This window comes from Schistocerca piceifrons, chromosome 5, assembly GCF_021461385.2.
Source record: "Schistocerca piceifrons isolate TAMUIC-IGC-003096 chromosome 5, iqSchPice1.1, whole genome shotgun sequence".
Classification (NCBI taxonomy): Eukaryota; Metazoa; Arthropoda; class Insecta; order Orthoptera; family Acrididae; genus Schistocerca; species Schistocerca piceifrons.
The window spans coordinates 679,713,490-679,736,421 of NC_060142.1; the positions used below are offsets into that span (position 1 = coordinate 679,713,490).

General features: G+C 41.8%; 1 protein-coding gene across 1 annotated transcript in view; it reads left to right on the forward strand.

Moving 5' to 3' along the window:
• LOC124798585 (neuronal acetylcholine receptor subunit alpha-10-like) overlaps positions 1–22,932 on the forward strand; it is a 224,888-nt gene that overhangs the window by 45,263 nt on the left and 156,693 nt on the right. Inside the window, exon 2 of the mRNA XM_047262047.1 lies at positions 107–276. Within this exon, the coding sequence (XP_047118003.1) occupies positions 107–276 (170 nt within the window). The remainder of the gene's footprint in view (positions 1–106; positions 277–22,932) is intronic.

Consider the following 22,932-nt stretch of genomic DNA (forward strand, 5'->3'; position numbering starts at 1 on the left):
AGGTATTGAGAAGGAGGCCCTGGGCTCCGGGACTTTCTCCCGCCTACATCGACTGTCTCCCGCCTGTTGGCTGACCTACGACCCCTGACCTTCCTTCCCTCGGCAGGTGGCCAGCAGCCCTCGTGTCCAGCAGCTCCCGGACCCGGCGGGCGTAATGCAGCGCAGCGTCTGCACCACGACCTCTTCTGCGGCTACGAGAATGCCGTGCTACCCATCGCCGACGTCAACAAGAACATAGAGATCTCCATCAACGTCTGGCTGCACAGCATCGATATCGTACGTACACTCACCACATATAACTACTCACCACTCTAGCATTTCGTACTTTGTCGGGAAAGGGATTATACAGCGCTTTGAGGACATGACACTGAGGCCCGAATACTGTATTGACCCTTTTACCCCACCAGCCATTTCAGTGACTGCTGTGCTCCAGTTCGCAGAAGGTAAGATAAAAGTCATATCGAAACATATTATAAACATGGACTGTCGCGTATGCACTGAGGTGACAAAAGTCATGGGATACCTCCTAATATCGTGATGGACTTCCTTGTTCCTGGCGTAGTGCTGTAACTCTACGTGGCGTGGACCTGACAAGTCGTTGCAGAAAAACTGAGCCACACTGCCTCTACACCTGTCCAGAATGCGTCCACTTCAAAGAACAGTCTGTAACAACTGACAAGAAGTGCACAAGTCACACACAGTCCTAAAAACAGATTGCACCTTATATGTAAATAGTTAACAGCACCTCCATGTCTAATAAGAGCTTAAAGCTAGGTACCTCTTCAAGGGACCTATGCCTTCCGTTAAGAGGCAGCGCACAGTCTGGATGGAAGGATCTTAATTGTGGTCCCTCTCTTTTGAGCCCAACCCGACGGATACCTATGGTAGATCGGGGAAAACCACCGTTCAGGTAGTGTTGTCGGCAGGGCCGGGAGGTGCTTGCGCCTGATGTACTCTACTAGGAGCCTTGTAGGCTCAACACAAACTGTTAGCGTCATTACCTTTATTACTATTACCACAAGAACCCTTTCATTAGTAAGCACGAAATCGGTTACCTCTCTATTGTATATCGTAAATAGTTTAGCACGCTGGACATGGAGGTCTTAGTCTTAGTTTCTAGCTTTAACGTACCCTAATCTGCCCTAGTTAAGTTAGTTTTTAGGATGGTAGATGTTAAAGGCATGGTGGGCGATGACCAGCGTCTTGAGGGTCATTCCAAGACCCGGGCCGCCGCCCACAACCAGGTGACAGGCAATATTATACCTATCCCTTTTCTATTCAATTCTCTTCCTTCCTTCTTTCTAAATATTTAATTTCGTTTTGTTTATTAATATCTCACTTGATTTTATACCAAATGGATGTGAACAAATAGAGCCCGCCTCCACGTCGCGGGACACGGGCAAAAGTGTGAGTGGGGACTGGAGCCGGTGTGGTGTCACTTTCAGTCACTCCGGACCCCGGACCCAGTCACAGCGGCTAAGTGACAACATACGACCCACCATAAGAAATTAGACGGTGGGTCATAAAAAAGAAGAAGCTAGTGAAAAGAAAAGTGTCCATAATTGCGAAGGCGTTACCAGTGCAGGATTTTGTGCACGAACTGATCTGTCGATTGCCTCCCATAAATGCTCGATGTCGGGCGATCTGATCAGCCAAATCATTCACTCGAACTGTCGAGAATGTTCATCAACCCAGTCGTGAACAATTGTGGCCCGGTGACAATTTCGTAGGTGTTTGGGAACACGTTGTTTGGGAACTCCAAGTCCATGGTCTCCAGGTAGCCGAATATAACCATTTCCAGTCAATGACCTGCTCAGCTGGGCCACAGGACACAACCCATTCAATCTACACACAATCCATAGTGTTGACGATCCACCACCAGCCTTGTTGACAATTTGTGTCCATGGCTTCGTGGGGTCTGCGTCAACCTGGAACCCTACCATCAGCTCTTACCAATTCTAAGCGGAACTCACTTGACCGATCCACAATTTTCAAGTCGCCTAGCGTCCAACCGATATAGTCACGAGCCCAGAAGAGGCGCTGGAGATGACGATATGCTGTTGACAAAGGCACTCGTGTCGGTCGTCTGCTACCGTAGCCCAGTAACGCCCACTTTTGGCGCACTGTCCTAAAGAATACGTTAATCGTAAGACCCACATTGATGTCCGCGCTTATTTCACGCGGTCTTGCTTGTCTGTTATCACTGACAACCCTACGTAAACGACGCTGATCTCGGCCGTTAAGTGAAGCCCGTCGGCCACTGCTTTGTCCATGGTGAAAGACAATGCCTGATGTTTCGGCACACTCTTGACACTGTGGATCTCGGAATACGTAACGATTCCCGGAACTGAATGTCTCATGTATCTAGCTCCAACTACCATTCCGCATTCAGATTCTGTTAATTGACGTCGTGCGACCGTATTCATGTCGGACGCCCTTTTACATGAATTATCTGAGTACAAATGACAGCTCCGCTAATACACTGCCCCATGTGTACGTGTTACTATCACCATCTTTATGTGTGCATATCGCTGTCCCTTGACTTTTTCACCTCAGTGAATCCTGTGTAGCGGTTGAAACGTCCCCTTGGAAAAATTATAAATGACTGTGCGTAAACTGACACACAATATGTTTAGCGCAACGCAATTTGACTTTTAATAATTCCTACAAAAGAATAGCCCTGACTAACAATGACCTATACGTATCTTCTGGTAAACCTTCCGGGATGTAAGGTCGTGGTCCATGAAACTCTTCAGCTCCTAACGTTTTATGGACCACGACCTTACATCCCGGAAGGTTTACCAGAAGATATGTCATCCGGTCGTGAAAGCCTTCATACAATGACCTATACCTTTCATGAATCACTTAACTCACAAAAATCTTCATTACCCGAACTACTGCAATACAGCGAGCGCCAATACTGCCAGCTAAATGAAAGATTCTTACTACTGAAGTCACTAACTAATGATAGGCATAGTTAGCAAATGAAAGATTTTGATAAAGAACAAACAATGTGTTTACCTTAATAGTGTTCAAAAGTCATTATATATATATATATATATATATATATATATATATATATATATATATATATATATATATATATATATATACACTCCTGGAAATTGAAATAAGAACACCGTGAATTCATTGTCCCAGGAAGGGGAAACTTTATTGACACATTCCTGGGGTCAGATACATCACATGATCACACTGACAGAACCACAGGCACATAGACACAGGCAACAGACCATGCACAATGTCGACACTAGTACAGTGTACATCCACCTTTCGCAGCAATGCAGGCTGCTATTCTCCCATGGAGACGATCGTAGAGATGCTGGATGTAGTCCTGTGGAACGGCTTGCCATGCCATTTCCACCTGGAGCCTCAGTTGGACCAGCGTTCGTGCTGGACGTGCAGACCGCGTGAGACGACGCTTCATCCAGTCCCAAACATGCTCAATGGGGGACAGATCCGGAGATCTTGCTGGCCAGGGTAGTTGACTTACACCTTCTAGAGCACGTTGGGTGGCACGGGATACATGCGGACGTGCTTTGTCCTGTTGGAACAGCAAGTTCCCTTGCCGGTCTAGGAATGGTAGAACGATGGGTTCGATGACGGTTTGGATGTACTGTGCACTATTCAGTGTCCCCTCGACGATCACCAGTGGTGTACGGCCAGTGTAGGAGATCGCTCCCCACACCATGATGCCGGGTGTTGGCCCTGTGTGCCTCGGTCGTATGCAGTCCTGATTGTGGCGCTCACCTGCACGGCGCCAAACACGCATACGACCATCATTGGCAACAAGGCAGAAGCGACTCTCATCGCTGAAGATGACACGTCTCCATTCGTCCCTCCATTCACGCCTGTCGCGACACCACTGGAGGCGGGCTGCACGATGTTGGGGCGTGAGCGGAAGACGGCCTAACGGTGTGCGGGACCGTAGCCCAACTTCATGGAGACGGTTGCGAATGGTCCTCGCCGATACCCCAGGAGCAACAGTGTCCCTAATTTGCTGGGAAGTGGCGGTGCGGTCCCCTACGGCACTGCGTAGGATCCTACGGTCTTGGCGTGCATCCGTGTGTCGCTGCGGTCCGGTCCCAGGTCGACGGGCACGTGCACCTTCCGCCGACCACTGGCGACAACATCGATGTACTGTGGAGACCTCACGCCCCACGTGTTGAGCAATTCGGCGATACGTCCACCCGGCCTCCCGCATGCCCACTATACGCCCTCGCTCAAAGTCCGTCAACTGCACATACGGTTCACGTCCACGCTGTCGCGGCATGCTACCAGTGTTAAAGACTGCGATGGAGCTCCGTATGCCACGGCAAACTGGCTGACACTGACGGCGGCGGTGCACAAATGCTGCGCAGCTAGCGCCATTCGACGGCCAACACCGCGGTTCCTGGTGTGTCCGCTGTGCCGTGCGTGTGATCATTGCTTGTACAGCCCTCTCGCAGTGTCCGGAGCAAGTATGGTGGGTCTGACACACCGGTGTCAATGTGTTCTTTTTTCCATTTCCAGGAGTATATATATATATATATATATATATATATATATATATATATATATATATATAAATATATCAGTTCATGACATCCAGTCTTATAAATTTACTGTCTCTGATGGACACACGTCCAGATCAACCGCTCTCAAAACTCCGCCATCTCCCTCTCCACATCCACCGCTGCTGGCAGCTCACCTCCAACTGCGCAACGCTACGCGGTGTTCACATCCAAACTGCCCAACACTACAATAGCGACTATTTCAACAATGCCCACCAGCCACAGACTGCACACAGCGCAGCCACTGATTTTCATACAGAGCGCTACGTGGCGTTACCAATATAAAAACCTAAACAGCCTACTTACACGGTTTGTGAAGATGACGCTGAGCCCCAGATTATGTAGTGACCTTCTTACCTAGCAGCCATTTCAATCACTGCTGGCCGCCTGGTCGCTGACGGTAAGATGGTTCAAATGGCTCTGATCACTATGGGACTTAACTTCTGAGGTCATCAGTCCCCTAGAACTTAGAACTACTTAAACCTAACTCACCTAAGGACATCACACACACCCATGCCCTAGGCAGGATACGAACCTGCGTCCGTAGCGGTCGCGCGGTTCCAGACTGTAGCGCCTAGAACCGCTTGGCCAGCCCGGCCGGCGCTGAAGGTAAGAATGATATCCATAAGTATTCTAAATATGGATGTACGAATACAGGATGGCGCACTTAAACGTTTCAGTGCCGTTATCTCTGGAACAACAATCGACAGCGAAAACCGACTTTCACAGGTATGAAAATAAGGCAGGGTATCATGAAAATAAATACTGTGAAACATTCTAAAATGTAAGCATTTTCAATGCAAACTTACATATTTTTATGAACAGCCCGTATTATTCGTTACACAATCAACAAAATCACAATACGAATCGCGTTGGTTGCATCGCAATACGTCATTTATATCACGAGAAATTGCAAAGCGAATTGACGCTTGAAATAAAAGAAACGCGCCGCTATTGCACTTCCAGAGATACAAACATGAACCTCACGTTGCTCGTAGTCGCGATGTGACTGACGTACTATAATGCAACGAACGCTATACTTATTGCTGTTTACACTGTTATTACGTGGGCTGGAAACAATAGAGATATCTAGTCACTCAACTGCATACAACTACCATTTACCCTTCTGTTAGGCGCTTAGTCAGTCATGAATTATTTTTACCTGGTCGGTGATATCAGGTTTTTCGTTACCGTAGTATCCAGATTGTATTGTAGTAAAGATCGGTAAAGCACGAACGAGTGAACACTTCCATTAAATTTCATTGTGTGCGCTGAAACGTTTTAATGGACCACACTGTATAAGTATGTATGTGTATATATTTGTATGTGTATATATACCACATTTTCTCTTAAATCACTGGACCGAATAGATTCAGGCTTGGTACACATATCACTTACTGTCTGGAAATCATCGCTGTGGGGGTAAGAACCAGCTATCTAGAAATGGGTGAGGGTGAAGAGCACTGTAGACGCGCGAACACCCATGCTTTAGTCATACACTATTTCAGTTTGAGAGCGCTTAGAAACTTACAACAAACTTTACACATAATTTCAAAGCCTTTACGAAACTGTTCCTCTTTGAAGGTCCTCACATAATTATGAAAGGAGAAATTACCACATTTTCGCTGTTCGTGCTGTAATACTGCGGCACGAAACATGACGTTTTAATTTATTTTTCGTTACTAACACCTCTATTTATAACACATTTCGCTGACAGTAACCTTTTATATATCACTGGATGTATCTGCAAAATTATATTATTTTACAGCACACAGTTCAGGAGAAGAGTCGTCATAAGCTTTGAGCCGTGCGAAAATGTAACTGCAGGGCGAAATTCGCTCGAGATACAGGTGAAATATGAGTACAAACAATTGTGAAAAATCGTACAATCTAAGTTTTCACGGCCGCTGTTGACACCACTTAAAGCTTCCGGGCTATTGTGAGTACTATACGGTCTCCCACTCTCGAATTAGCTAGGCACGTTGCCTCGTTGCTGCAACCTTTTATGTTGATCGAACTATCATTTCATATCATTTCGTCGAAAAATTAAAAGAAATGCACGTGGGTCCATGTGATATCCTTGTTAGTTTTGATGTTGTGTTATTATTTACGATGATTCCGATGAATGAAGCTGCTCATGTATAGCGGATATTTTTCCAGCAGATATTGTGGAGTTATTCAGACACTGCCTCGCCACAATCTATTTTCAGGACATTAATGATTGTTATGAACAGACTGACAGGGTGAAGAGGAGCAGTCCTCTTATTCCGGCTGCGGCCAATTTGCTTATGGAGGTCTTTGATAGGGACCGACGACTTCAGCAGTTTAGGTCATGGACATTGCAGACCGCCAGAAAAAGACCAGCCAGGTGGAACCGTTATGTCTATGATATGGACACATGACGCAGCGGAGTTGAATTCCCTACTGAGACATATAAATAGTATCAATCCGAAAGTACAGTTTACGATGGAGAGGGAGAATAACGGCCAACTGAATTTTTTTGAATGTGTCTGTTATCAAGCGAGGAGTCGGAACTTTGCGCCATATATAGAATAGTCACTGTTACTGATCGTTACCTTCGTAAAGAGTCTAACCACCACTCCCAACAAAAAAGGGGTGTCATTAAAACCTTGGTAGACAGAGCGTACAAAATTTGTGAGCTTATTTAAGAGATGAGGCTGAACATCTACGGTGGACGTTCAAGAAGAATGGTTGTTCTACGAGAAGATAGGTGGAGCACTTCGCCCTGGGAAGAGCATCAGGATCGACGAGTAACAAAGGCTGCCCAAGGGGAAAGCTTTCCTTCCTTTCATCAGTAAGACTACAGATCGCATTGGGAAATTGTTGAAGTAGGTGTGGAAACTACCTCCAGACTTACAAGGAAGATAAAAGAATGTTTAAGATTGGCGAAAGATATACTACATCTTTTGATTACACGGGTGTATATAAAATTCCTTTTAGTTGTGGACTGGTTTATATTGGTACCAGGAAAAGAGTGTGAACACCAGTCTGGTTGAACACAGGAAGAATTGCCGCCTGGGGCGTAGAGATAAATCTGTCGTAGCGGAGCATGTTTACTAAGAGAGTGATCATGAAATACAATTCAGTGAGACGAGCGTCATATCGCAAACATCGCATTATCATGCGCGCCTGTATAGAGAGGCTATTGAAATTTATAAATACCTAACAATTTGAAAAGAAAAGAGGAAAGTGTTAAGTTAGATAAAATTTGGATGTTAGCGTTGCAACATAAGAGTGACGATCGATTACTTTCAGTCGAGAATGTTGGCATTACTGAAGCTAAATTCGTAGCCGACATCACGTGATGGAGAGTAGGGCCCTCTACTTTGTCCATATATTTGCGATCTCGTGAATTGTGGTTGCTGTTCGCCGCTTTAGCTCTGAAAATGTCTCCTGCAGTCGGAGAGGAAACGTTACGAGAAAGTTTTATATATCGACCTCGGCCTGTTACCAGAAGTTTTAAACATGACATGCGAAATATGTTAAGCATATGTGAGTACGCAGACAAAGCCAAGAGTAGAAAGCTCATCCAAAATCACTGGAACGATAAGGAGTACCCGGCAGTAGGTGGCAGCACAATGCTCCTAATATAAAAACGTGTTTTCGGGGATGTCCGGATACTTTTGATCACATTGTGTTTGTTTTGGAATATTCAGTGTTATTTACGATCCGTCTGATTTGAGAATGAAGGTTGAAATTAATATTTAGTGATTTCCGAATGTGTGGTTAGGCAGGAACCAAAGGGGAAAGCTTAAACTGCTGCGTGTGAATCGCGGAGCAATAACATTCATATTCTTTGTCACGAAGTAGATATCCGATCATGCGGTCGTCGATATTGCGTGTGACTCAAAATGACGTCACGTTTGCGGGAATTAATGTGAAACGAGCGTTACCCATATTGACATCCCATGGAATAAGCGTCCCTAGCTACCAGAGAGTACATAGCTAACACACACTGCAGTCACTTCTGTATCATTGCTGGCCGCGCTCGGCCGCGTAGCAAAGCTTCGCACACACACATATCGAGAAATTCATAGAGGGATGGGTATAGTATAACAGTGTCTCTCGGAGCTTCACCTTATTTTAAAACGCAATCTGGCTCTCCTTAAGTACCTCTTGAAATTTCCTTTCATCCTCTCCAACACTATTCTAATCAGTGTGAGGTGTTACATTATTTGTTCATTTCTTTACATTTTTTTCAATCTTGCCTTCGTTACCAGCGTGACACACATTTCACTAAATGTCGTAGTCAGTTATCCACGTCATAGACACCTCCTAGTGATTTTTGTAGCTCCAATTATTGATTCCTGCTAACGTTATTCACTGCTCTATCTAACTGTGCCCCTTTGTGTTTATATTAGTTATTTAAGGTAGCGAATTCGTGTTTGTTAGTTATTGTAAAACAATTTTGTTTTCAATCGCAATAGCAAATTGCCAACGATTGTGACTGAAAATAAAATTGTCTCCAATGTTTATGTTTTCTGTGTCTATCATCCATTTCTTCCAGATCAAACTCATACCCACTTTTGACCCACTTTTCCGTGACACAAATGTCGTAGAACCTCCTGCCATCTGCCCGGCGCACCCTCAACAAAATTTGAGTTCTACTGCCACCTGATACCTCATCATACCAAGAAGATGGTTTCTGAGTCGCCGATGTAGCATTTGAGCTCAGTGCTAATTGAGAAGGATCGAGAAAGGTAATCGGACGATACTTAACTGCTAAATTAATTCCGGTAATATATTCTCCATGGCCAACAAGCTGCTAAAAGAAAGAGCTTTGTATCGCCGGCACATCTGCAAATACGTGTGTGCATAGGCTACAGCATTTCAGGGAATGAAACAATAAGCCTACTGAAAAATTAGCTTTACTGTGAAATAAAACAGAAAACAATAATCGAAATATAGGCAGACTGTCGGAAAGCGTGTAAGCTGTCCGGGGGCTTCAAACAGATAAAAATTCACTGCTGCTGCACACAATGTCACGGAACACAGTTGCACACCGATCGGATACTTTATGACCGTGAGCCTAAATCGCCCGTACTTTGTTTCCCCCGACGCTTGTTCTCCTACAGCTGCCACGGTCAAGCAAAGTTAATCCTGCAATGTTAACTACCTGCACGTGGGATTATTTACACAATGAGTACCATGCATATTGGCACGAAAGACTTAAAGGGAGGTACCGGTGAAATTTCGACCCGATAGTAAAAAAATCACAAGGGGCCGAAAATTTGTTTCATAATATATCTTGGCATGCTGAATAAATCTAATTTGCTAAACAAAACTTTTTCATATTTTTGGATTTTTGAGTGTTGAAAAAATCATTATTTTTTTCAGTTCCGTACGTGAAGCTGTTGGTTATCACTGATTGTATTCATAAAAAGGATTTGAACCAAAATTATGTAGAAGTGACGGAGCAGTAAAAAGTTTTGTTTCGGTATTTTGATTTTTTCTAAGAAACTGAAGTATTGTGACCTTTTTAACACTATATAGAAACGAAAAGTGTAGATAAATTACAAAACTTTCATTTTATGATACATGATAAGAATTTAGCGTAAAATAGAATTACTACGACATCATACAATGTTTGGCCCAGTATGAAGGAAAAATAAAAAAAGGCGACTCGATACGTTTGAAAAATGTTTTCTTTATTTTCAGTTTATATATCACATGGCATTTGCACCGTATATTAGTGAACAATACGCCATTACATCAAAATAATGCGGCCCCGTAGGTTACAGCATCACATTCGGATACAGCTTCTTCTCTTTGACGTTTGGCAAAATTAATTTTTCGACGAATTTTCTTGTATTTTTTCGAATATTTCACTTCATCTTGCTGCGATGCTACTTTGTGCCTTCTTTCTGATGCTTGTGCTGCTCCATAAGCGTATTTAAGTCCAAATTTTGTCATTATTTCTGAAATAACTCTGTGAGATCCAACATTATATTCACAAAACTGATAGAAGCAGCTACTTTTACTCTCACTGCAAAAACATAGGTCTCTTTGAGATGCCTATTCATACAATAAAGTGCAAACTCTCATTAACATTTTGGGTTAGACATCCAGCATATCGTGTTAATAGTGAATCGTCAGTTAAACAGGTATAAAGCGGTAGTATGTTGTCTAAACAAAGTTGATTTATTGGTGTTTTTATGTTAGAAGCATTAGATCCATACTCAATTTCTTTTGCCAATACTAACTGATAAAAACACTATGTTGACTGTCCTTTCGTGCCGTGTGAATGCTGAGGATTTTTGTCAGCAGAAGCGCAATGATATATTGCATCTTTCGTATTCTGTAAATAATAAATTATCTGACGCTATTTCACCTGTAAAATGTCAATCATATCGAAAAGTGTGTTTGTACGTACCTTTTATCACCTTTATATCTATATATTGCTTCTTTTAAAAAATACTCTGGCATTTTTTTATAGTGTCCTTCAGTTGTCCATGACACTTGCCACCAAACGTATCAAATCGTCTTTTACTTATTTTTCCTTCATACTGGGCCAGGCATTGTATAACTTCGTAGTAATTCTATTGTAGCTAAATTCCTCTCAGGTATTATAAAAACCAAATTTTTATACTTTATCTACACTTTTCGTTTGTATATAATGTTAAAAATGTCACAATACTTCAATTTCTTAGAAAAAATTAAAATGGCTGAAACGAAAAAATGCTACTCCTCTGTCAATTTTAAACATTTTTGGTTCAAACTTTCTTGGGAATAACCAACAACTCCACATAAGAATGTGAAAAAATAGTTTTGTTTCATAACTCAAAAATCCAAAAGTGTGAAAAAAAATTTGTTTAGCAAATTGGATTTACCCACTTAATTTAGGACGCCAAGATATATTATTAAACAAATTTTCAGCCCCCTGTGATTTTTTTATGATCGGCTTGAAATTTCACCGGTACTTCCCTTTAAGGACAAAGTAACTTTCGCATGATGTGACACTACCACGTAACATAGCTCGTTGAAACTTCGACCGAAAATAGAAAGAACTGCTACTTGGTGTTTGCATACAAGATGGCCGCCGAGTGAGATCGTAGGTATTTTCTTTGTCCGACAAAAGAACTTACTTAAGAGGAAATAATGTCAAATTTAAATTTTCCTTCTTGCGTATACTTGCTGTAGTGTCTGTTCCTGTCATACAACTAAATATTAGCGTCCCAGCAGAACTTGTTCTTGTAAAAGCTTCGTGTTATCTGAAGTCCCGATAATCGCGACATAACCCGAAATTTTGCGTGACAAACACAAAAAATTCTATTCAAGTTTTCTTGATAGCGTGAAATTCGTTAAAAAAAGACAGCTACTAGTTTCATCAGTGTCTATTGTCGCAATAAAAGTATAATTAAAAGTTTCAAAATCGCATTTAACTAACACATTCCGTACTGTTTACTAGTTAGATAGATGCGGTCAAGGCCTAAATTTTCCGACCTATAAACGTTTAAAAATTGACCAAACACGCTTTATAGCGTAAATTTTCTAAAAGCAAAGTAATTACTACTTCATTCTTCTGTCATTGTATCTCTAAATCAGTACAAAACCAACAACAACCACACATAAGACCTTTGTGTCGTTTTTTGTTTACAGACAGCCAATTTGCGTCCTTGACAAATTTAAAACATCATTTAAACTTAATTATTCTTTAGAAACTGACCATGAGTGAGAAATGTGGGAGCTGTTATAGGATAGTAAGTAGAGGGATTGGTTACCAGTCTTGGAAATATTTTCACTGTGGAAGATGCAGCGGGGAGAATATTGGGAGAAGAGGCTCTCTCCTGGAACTTCAGAGTATGCAGTAGGAACAGTTTGACTGGGGAACAGGAAAGGAAAATATGTGCCCTTCAGGCTCAATTGGAGGAAGCAAGGAAGGAACTCATAACGATCAAGGGAGATAGGGGGGGGGGGGGGAGAGGGTGGTTGGGAACTGGCAGCTGGTAGGAGGATAGGAAGAAAGAGAACGCGATCTGACAGTTTTAACATCAACACCAAAAACCGGTATCTACAACTGTTAGAGTTAAGTGGAGAAGAGCCTCAGGTGGAACGAGGAGGAAATGTGCAGCACACTTCAACTGAGGCAAAGAAGCCTAGGAATGTACAAAGTACTATGATGAAGAAAGTGCTGCTGCTAGGTACTAGCCATGGGCGAGGTGTAGGCCCTCAGTTACAGGAAAGTTTAGGAGCAGCGTACCAGGTGACCAGTACCATCAAGCCAAATGCAGGACTAAATCATGTGATAATCTAGGGTCTTTATGTAAGGACTTTACAAAAGAGGACCATGTAGTGATAGTGAATGGGGCAGGAAACAGTTTGGACAGGGATGGGGCTTATGACATAGGTGGTGACCTGGACAAGATAGCTTCCCTGACTCATGGCACCAACGTACATTTTGTTGAGCTGTTCCAGGATCGACCAGACCTTGATGGAGCTGTGAGGCGAATCAATGTGGGGTTAGGGATGGCTCTGAGGACAGTCAACTTTGATCATATTTCTCTGGTGTCTGTCGGGACTATCAACAGATGGGGTTTCACTAGACATGGCCTACACCTAAACAGGACTGAGAAGGGAAGATTGGTACAGCTGATTCATGAAAGTGTAGCGGGTGGGTCTCGGGCCACACATGTTCAAATACCTGTTGTCATTGGTAGGAAAAGTAAGTCTTTTTTAGGATAAATCCAGACAGCAAATTCCCCTGCTTAAAAAGTGTCTCCAGTAGTTTAAAAAATACTAAAACAATCATTCACAAGACAGATTTTAACACTCCAAATATCACACATACCAGACATCACAAAGAAAAACAAATTGGAAATGGTAACATAGGGCATTTCCCAGATTTAACAATCCTCCATCAAAGCATGCAATGAATAAAAAATAAAACAACTGTTGAAATTTGAGACCAAATCTTTGAACTGCACAGTAGTTACTGAGCACTGGTGTAGAGACACAGAAATTCAACATGTAGAATTATCATTGTATGAAAGGGCAAACTCTTGCTGCAGGACTGCTTCAAGGGGTGGAGGATCATGCATTTATATCAGAAAAGGAACACAGTTCAAATCAAGACATGACCTCTGTACATTAAGTGAAGACAAAAACATTGAAATATCGGCTATTTTATTAATGGGGCTTGATATCACCAAAAATTAACCATTTTGTGTGTGTATAGACTTCGCAGTGGTAGTGCAATAAATTAACAGAAGTTCTAGCTAAAGTCTCAAGTACAAAGGTCAACATCATTCTATATGGGGCCATTAACATCAAGACTAATATCATAAATGAATCCAGGAACACCCTCATAAATATTGTTCAAAGTTTTGGAATGTCCCTATTGGTCAATTGTGCAACAAGGATTACTACAATCACTGCATCAGTAATTGACCATGTGGCCACAAATATTGATAGGGAAAAATGTGATGTAGCTGAAAAATCTCGGACTATCAGACCATCTCTGTCAAATAACAGTAAAATCAGTCATCGAATTATTCCCTAAACTACAAGCCTACAAACAACATCTATCAGAAATGAAAATAAAACATTTTTCAAAAGAACTAGCAAAACAAAGCTGGAATGAAGCGTACAAGGAAACCAATGTGAATATGAAATTCTCTAAATTCTCCACATTGCTTAAATTGAACCTTGAAAAGGCATTTCCAAAAGTATGCATGTCTGTATCAACATCTCACAAAAACAGATGGATAACAGCAGGCATTAAGAAGTCCTCCCAAACACTTAAAATACCTCAGTTCCATGAAAAAGAGTCGCTATGATCCAGCATCCTTAAATTTCTATCACAGATACAAAAAGATCTATAGGAAGGTGCTGACTGTTGCAAAAAAGTCATTTAATGACAAAATAATATACAATGCAGAGAATAAAAGCAAAGCAGTGTAGGATGTTATAAAAAAGGAAATGGGGAGAGGCAAACAAACACAGCATAACATACTGCTAAGAGAAGGGGATAAAACAATAAATGACCCACAAACACGTAGCAGACTATGTAAATGAGCATTTTTCAAGTACTGCAGAGAAGTTACAGCAAAAATTCCACAAAGCAAATATAACACCTGTAAACAATCTTGCACTAAATACAATGATGTTACTTCCAACCACAGAGAATGAAGTCTGTAAAACTGTTCAAAAACTAAAACGAGAAAAGTCAGTAGGCTTAGATGAAGTCCCAATGTGTGTACTGAAACAATGCATAGACATTATACAAAGCCCCTAAATATATATAATAAACGAATCCTTCACATCAGGGACATTTCCAGAGCAGCTAAAACAGGCAAGAGTTGTACCTGTGCTTAAGAAAGGTAATGCAGAAGACATAGAAAATTTCCAGCCTGTTTCTCTGCTGTCACCATTCTCAAAAATAATAGAAGCAATTATGAAAGACAGATTAATGAATTACCTGAATAAATACAATCTCTTAAGCGAATCACAGTTTGGTTTCTGAAGTGGCAAAAATACGGAGTCAGCCATAGTAGAATTCACAAAAGTTGTACTTGATGCTCTTGATAAAGATGAGTGTGTCACAGGCATATTTATGGATCTTTCTAAGGCCTTTGGTAAAGTCGACAAGAAATTCTTTAAATAAATTAGAAGCATTAGGAAAAAGAGATGTAGCTAATGACTGGTTTCGATCATACTTAGCAGATAGCGTACAAAAGTAGAGATAACACATACTTCAAGTGGATCTAATCATTTAGTAAAACACTTATCAGAACCAAAATACATCAATATGAGGGGTTCCACAAGGTAGCACATTGGGCCCAATACTATTCCTGATACACATCAATGACTTTCCCAGTAATATTACTTATGGTGAAAAAATTCTCTACATTGACGACAGCAATATTATAGTCACTGAGAAAACAAGAGAACTCCTTGCAGAAAAAGCAAATGAAACTCTCAAGGAAGTTTACGATTGGTCAATAAGCAATAAAGTGACATTGAACATAAAGAAAACTAATGCCATGAATTTCAGTTTGAAGAGGGAAAATTACAAGGTTAAATTAAATGTAGATGGTACCTCTGTAGTCTGTGTAACAAATGCAACATTTCTAGGAATGAATATTGATTCCCAGTTGAAATGGTGTGAACACACAAAGGTACTTGCAAACAGAATGTCATCAGCATGTCATGCCCTTAGAATCCTATCATTAGTGTGTAACATGCAGTGTCTTTTAGTTACATACTATTCATATGTACACTCAATTCTTAGCTATGGCATTGGTTTTTGGGCAACAAATGCACAGAATATGAACACAATTTTCAAACTCCAGAAAAAGAATAATAACCAGAAATAGTAGTCGAGCTCATTGTAAAGATCTGTTCAAAACACTAGGGATTTTAACTGCCTGTGTCAATACATTTACCAGTCAGTTGTACACATCAAAAATAACATTGGTAATTACTGCACAAACAGCTCTGTCCATGACAATGGAACAAGAGCAAGACTCAAATTACATTTACCAGGAAAAAATAAACATAAAACTCAAAACAGCATTTTCTACTGAGGAATAAAACTGTACAATAAATTATCAAAAGTCATTAAAGAAATTCCAAAAATACACTTATTTAAAAAGGCAGCTAAAGAGTACCTGTTATACATTTTATATATTGAAGGATTACTTAGACAAAACAGAGTAGGGATCTGGTTAAAAAAAGTTATACAAATAAATAATAATAATGATTGTAAGACATCCAGCATTCCACATAACACTTTCACACTATGTTTTTCCCTTATTTTTTCCTTTTCTAGAAAAACTTAGCCCCAAGCTATGTATACAACTCTTCCTCTTTCTGAGATCAAAAGTCATTAAAGAAATTCCAAAAATACACTTATTTAAAAAGGCAGCTAAAAAGTACCTGTTATACATTTTATATATTGAAGGATTACTTAGACAAAACAGAGTAGGGGTCTGGTTAAAAAAAGTTATACAAATGAATAATAATAATGATTGTAAGACATCCAGCATTCCACATAACACCTTCACACTATGCTTTTCCCTTATTTTTTCCTTTTCTAGAAAAACTTAGCCCCAAGCTATGTATACAACTCTTCCTCTTTCTGAGATCAACATCTCACTCATAGAGGGATGCTGACTCAGGTTTTCAGGATAGCAAATGGGAAGCTGCGGTACAGAAAATGGCCCAGAGATCACCAGTATGTGTGTGTGTGTGTGTGTGTGTGTGTGTGTGTGTGTGTAGTGAGAGAAGTGTTGTGAAACAATGTGTGTATAGCGTGTGCAGTGACTGTTAGTGAGATATGAGTGAACAGTGTGGCATTACATTATGTAATAAGTTATTTGTAAAAAAAGTAAAAGTAAATCTAATAATTGTCTGTAACTATAAGTCTGTAAGTGTATGTGAATACGAATTAGCTTACTTTACATTGGCCTGAACTTGTAAATATTTTGACATGTCCTATATCCTTGTACACAGAGGTCTACGGATGAATAAAGATGCTACTACTACTACTACTAGAATAGTATGCACAGTATTATACAGTACATTATAGAAGGTAAATGAAAGACTCAATGAGACGAACAGAAATGACATCTTTCATTAAATTACAATGATTACACTGAAATCACCGTAATTTATGATGGTCCCCTGGACATTACAAAGGGGGGTTGTGGTTCTTAATAGGGCGTGTGATCACCACGGACAGAAATGCATGCTATGTAACGCGCCCCAATGCTCGCTATAAGGTTGGTAAGGAGTGCTTGTGGCAGGACGTTCCTTTCTACGACCATCGCTGTTGACAGCTGGTGAATGGTCGTTGGTGGATGTGGATGTGCAGCAATGCGTCCCTCCAACGCATCCGACATGTACTCGATGGGATATGAGTCGAGGGAACGGGAAGGCCAGTCAGTGCGCCAAATATCCTTGCATTCCAAGAGGTCCTTCACCAGCTTTGGTCGACGCTATCGCGAATTATCATCTATAAAAATGAAGACGCAAATGCACCCCTGAAAAGATGCACATTTGAAAGGAGGACAGTTTTAACAACAACGTTAAATGCCAAGTGCGCCGCATTCAAAGAGGTGGAAGTCGATATGCCCATGCATCACCATGCCTTCCCACACCGCAACACCTGGACCTCATAAACGATCATTTTCGACAAAGTTTCTGGGAGTATCATGGGTACCCACCTCTCGCCATATCAAGGTTCGTTCAGAATCACCGCTCACAAGGGAACAGTCCAATCCGGGATATCGAAACCTGCCCTTAATTTTATTTCTGTACGGGAAGAATACACCGAAAGAAACACAATGTCGAAATTGTAGGTGCTAAGACAGACTGCATGTATTTTTTTTAAAATGTTGTAATTTGCCGAATTCTTAGCTCGCCAGGCGGCTCGAGAAATTTACACCTCAATCGTAGATGTAGCAGACAGTGCGTGTGCAACACGCGGGCACATGTCCTTGGTTGACGGCACATTGGTAAACACGTATCACGGTACAACGCGTTTGTAGTTTGTAAACCGAATTTCAGTTTCCTGTGATAATTTCTCTGACAATTGGTCACAGTTAGGCTACCATTCGATCGAATTTGCAAGTCATTTAATATCCATAATAATTAGCAGTTGCCTTTGTCGTGTCACTAAGCAATAATGGGGATAAAACTGAATTGATTGTCTTTGTGATTCCTTGGTATACACTTGCTAATAGCATCTGTCCTTGTGCAAGTTTCATAATTCCACAGTAATGTGGAATCTAACTAATGTTTTCAACCTGGCAAAGATGAAATGTGAAGAGCGTGTTACCGACGTGAAATCGAAATCAACAACTTCTCCTGAACATCTTTGATGTGTCAGCACAGCATGGAATTCAGCTTTTACACAAGGACACAAGCTCAGCACGATAGGCTGTGAGGTGGTAGGACTGGACCACGTGACACATCAGGCAATCACCATCGACAGTTGCACAAAACATTTATTTGGCACATTTAAACAAGAGAAATAACGAATAAAACATCAACACATTTTTAAAATTACCAGTTAGGAGAGAGCAAGTAACTTAAAAATTTAAACATTCATAAACCACGGCACTTATGGCTATTACATATTTAGTGAAATGAGATAAAAAATATTTACTCATAAACTATGATCAACCTGAAGAACAATTTACTAAAATTTAATGAGGAAATGTAGTATTTCGTTACTGCTGTGATTACTGTTACCGAAGTAATGCAGAGTACAGGCAACAACAAATGAGATACCATGGCATACATCGACGTTACTTAAATGGCAGGCACCCTACAATGTAGGACATATAATATAAAATTTCATCTGATCAAGCAACCTTGTGGGATTCAACAAACTACGCCCAAAGCCGCCGCCCGCCCACTCAGCTGTTTCCAATAGAGGCTCAGCATGGCCCCCCAAACGGGAGCAACAACGGTCACAAATAGGCACGAAAAATCCCAGAACTAGGGGGTATTACAACAGACTAACATCTGCCTTAAGTAAAAAAACACAATAATTCATTACAGCACATCACCTGAAGAATTAACCAGCCTATTAACGGACGTCAGCTAAGCAGTACAACTCTATTATCTTATGTGTGTAAGGCTACTTATACATTAAGCCGCAAGCGAACTAGATACACGACCAGCTGGCAGAGGGGGCGGAAAATGCACAAGTAGGACGCAACCTAGGAGCCCGCACCCACTACCAAAACAAACAGCAGAAGTTCCGATTAAACGAAATCAGATGCAAGTAACTAGCGTGCAGTCTAACGCTATATCGATCGAGACTGCCTCCCCCCCCCTCCCCCCGACGCAAAACACAAGGCGACTTACAGCAAATAGCCACACTTAAATCTGTGATTAAATCAGAATTAATTACCATATCCACATACTGTCATTGAGGAAATTCTTGTACTTTCATTAACAGAAGCAGTTTCAAACTATTTAAACACACAATAACAACTGGCCTCTCAGTAAGTTGTAAGAATTTATGAAACTACTCATTTGGAGTGAGACACGTGTCTCTCAGACACACTACCCCTTCAGAATAGAAACCATATCCACATACATTGAAGGAATTCTTGTAATTTCATTAACAGAAGCAGTTTCAAACTATTTAAACACACAATAACAACTGGCTTCTCAGTAAGTTGTAAGAATTTATGAAACTACTCATTTGGAGTGAGACACTTGTATCTCAGACACACTACCACTTCAGATAGAAACGTAACAGTAATGTTACTACAATTTGCTGCAAAATTATATCCAGGGAAAATTTTATACATGTACATCTACAGCAATTGCCCAGCTTAACTCCCTCGTGTGATATAAATACAAAAACCAGGCGGCACTTAGACAAGGACCAGCCAAACTGTTTTCAATGGCGGTTAACACTGACAGTAGCAATCTACAAACAGAATGTATCAGCACTCCAGGCCCTAGTAAATGTTAATCATCACATCACATACAGCTGTCACTAGAACCTTGCGTAGTAGTCGTCGTCGGCTGATACTCGTTTCCAAGTTTTCATTTCTCACCTGAGATTTCCTTTGTCACGGTTCAGGCGTGGAAGTGTCGTTGATGGCTTAGCAATCCAATCCTAGCGTGGAACAGGCGGCCACAGACATTACAGCTGATGGAAGGTGGAGGACGTGGCTGAGCCTGGAGGAGTTTAGGTCTCCGGCGTTTGTCATTCTCCATTCTTCGACGTTCCAGCTCAAAGTTTTGAAGAGCATTTGAGGTAACTGAGCGCCAGCGACTTCGATCTTCTGCTTTTGTGGACCAGTTACTCGGAACGATGTTCAAGTTTTTCAGATTTTTCTTGTACCGATCCTTATAACGTTTGAGAGGGGCACCTCGTGGCCTTTTACCTGTGCTCACTTCGCTGTACAGCATTTGGCGTGGAAGTCTGTCATTTTTCATCCGCTGGACATGTCCGACCCATCTGAGTTGATGCCCAATGATGAGAGCTTCCATGCTATACATTTTTGCTTTCTCAAGAACAGCCGTGTTGGATATGAAGTCATCCCATTTCAGGTTCATGATATATCTTAGCTTCTGTTGGTTGAAGCGTTCTAGTTTCTTCAGACCACAGCAATATAACGTCCAGGTTTCGCAACCATATAGCAGGGTGGAAATGACTACGGCTTTGTACACCATCAGTTTGGTGTACAGTGTTAGATCTTTATTCAGGAAGACACGCTTTGTAAGACGTCCAAATGATACATGGGCAGCATGTAATCTATTCTCCACATCTTTTCCAGATGAGCACTTAGATGACAGTATACTTCCTAGGTAGAGGAAATGGTCCACTTGTTCCAAGGGTGTATCATAAATGGATATGCTGAAATCGGGAACGGAGGAGCCAGGAGCAGGCTGCGCCATCACCTTTGTCTTTGGAATATTGATGGAGAGACCAAATCGTTCGTACGCCCTGCTGAAGGAATCAACTGTCAGCTGCAACTCTGCAGGTGAATGAGCTGGAGAAGCATTGTCATCAGCATACTGCAGCTCTGTCACACGAGTGGTGCAGGTGAACCTTTTTGAATGGAGTCTGGACTGGTTGAATAATCCTCCATCGAACCTGTACTTTAGTTCTATTCCTGCATTGTTTACGGACGTCTCGTAAAGTGTAGCTGCCAGATACAATGCAAATAATGTTGGTGCCAGAACGCATCCTTGTTTAAGCCCACTTGTTATTGGGAATTCACCAGTTGTTTCATTCTGGCAGAGGACCTGACCCGTCATATCATCGTGGTGAGCTTCAATCAAGTCAACAAAATGTTCAGGGCAGGCGAAGCGTTTTAAGACCATCCACATGGCTTCTCTGGGAACTGTATCAAAGGCCTTTCCTAGATCGTAGAAAACAAGTAGTAAAGGCTTTTGCTGTTTGTTGTGAATTGGCAGGAGCCAATTCACGGAGTTTGGAGGAAGCCGAAATGCACGCTATAAGCTCACGCAGGATGGCGTGAGGTCTGGAACAGTTAAAGGAGTTGAGTCTAGTAAATAAAGTACGTAGTTGCTTGAATACTTAACTTTAATCCTTAATTGTAGAACATCGGTCTGACGGTACATAATTTGAATCTCAATATAACAGGTAATGGCGCCTTGCTAGGTCGTAGCAATTGACGTAGCTGAAGGCTATGCTAACTATCGTCTCGGCAAATGGGAGCGCTATTTGTCAGTTCCATCTCTAGCAAAGTCGGCTGTACAACTGGGGCGAGTCCTAGGAAGTCTCTCTAGACCTGCCGTGTGGCGGCGCTCGGTCTGCAATCACTGATAGTGGCGACACGCGGGTCCGACGTATACTAATGGACCGCGACCGATTTAAAAGCTACCACCTAGCAAGTGCGGTGTCTGGCGGTGACACCACACTGTTCTCTGCACTTCTCCTGTAGTTGTCGTACACAGAAGTAGTTGTTGTACCTCTTGAAGGTCGAAACCCGCATTGAGACTCCGGTAGTATAGACTCTGAAAGTGTCTGTAGGCGATTTAAAAGGATTCTTGCAAAAATTTTGCCAGTGACTTGCGTACTAAGCAAGTTGAAATTAACACATTCAAGGGCAGACTCAGCAGGAGCAGCAACGGCCGGCCAAGAAAATGAAGTCAACAGCACAGAACCCAGTAGTCGATTCCAGCCACAATTTGCAGCACAAGCAAGGGCCTTACCCTCTTGCTTGTTCGACGAAGTCAGCCGCCGCAGATCCCCGTGTCAGGAGACATGCAGAAAGTGAAATTCACCAACGGCTTCTCAGTAACGTGACTGCCTCCACTCCGGTGATATTTCCTACGGCGCCGCCACCCGGGTAAACAGCCCCTTTTAGATGTGCTCTTCCTGCTGCCTCGCACGGCACCTGTACTGTCTGCCAGACTTCCCAAACGACGTTACTGCTATAGTTCAATTCTTTTATCTTGGCGGCTCGCTCATGCCCGCCCAGACGCGGGAGATTGCTGCGTTGCCAGTTGTACGCGCCAAGAGAAACAGCGCCATAGTATAGTTCGCAAACTTACGTTTAGGGGGGAGCGCGCAGTTTATGAAGTAAAGCCACCACGGCCGCATTAACCCTTTCGCTGCTACAGAGACGTGCTCCCCGCATTCCGCGCTGTGCGCGATTCTGTCATCATTGCACTGCTCGCCTGTGCAGACACATTGTGTTTCGACTGCTTTGTCACACTTTATCATTCGATTTCACAAAAACTATTTGGCACAAAAATTTGTTTTTTACACATCTTCTTGACTGATACCTTCCCCCCATAAATGACTTAATTTTGTTTCGATGTTCAACACAGTTATTGTGCAGCATTAAATGTAGTAAACCACTGAACGAAATTTTGAAGAGTTTGCAGAGGTAAAAGT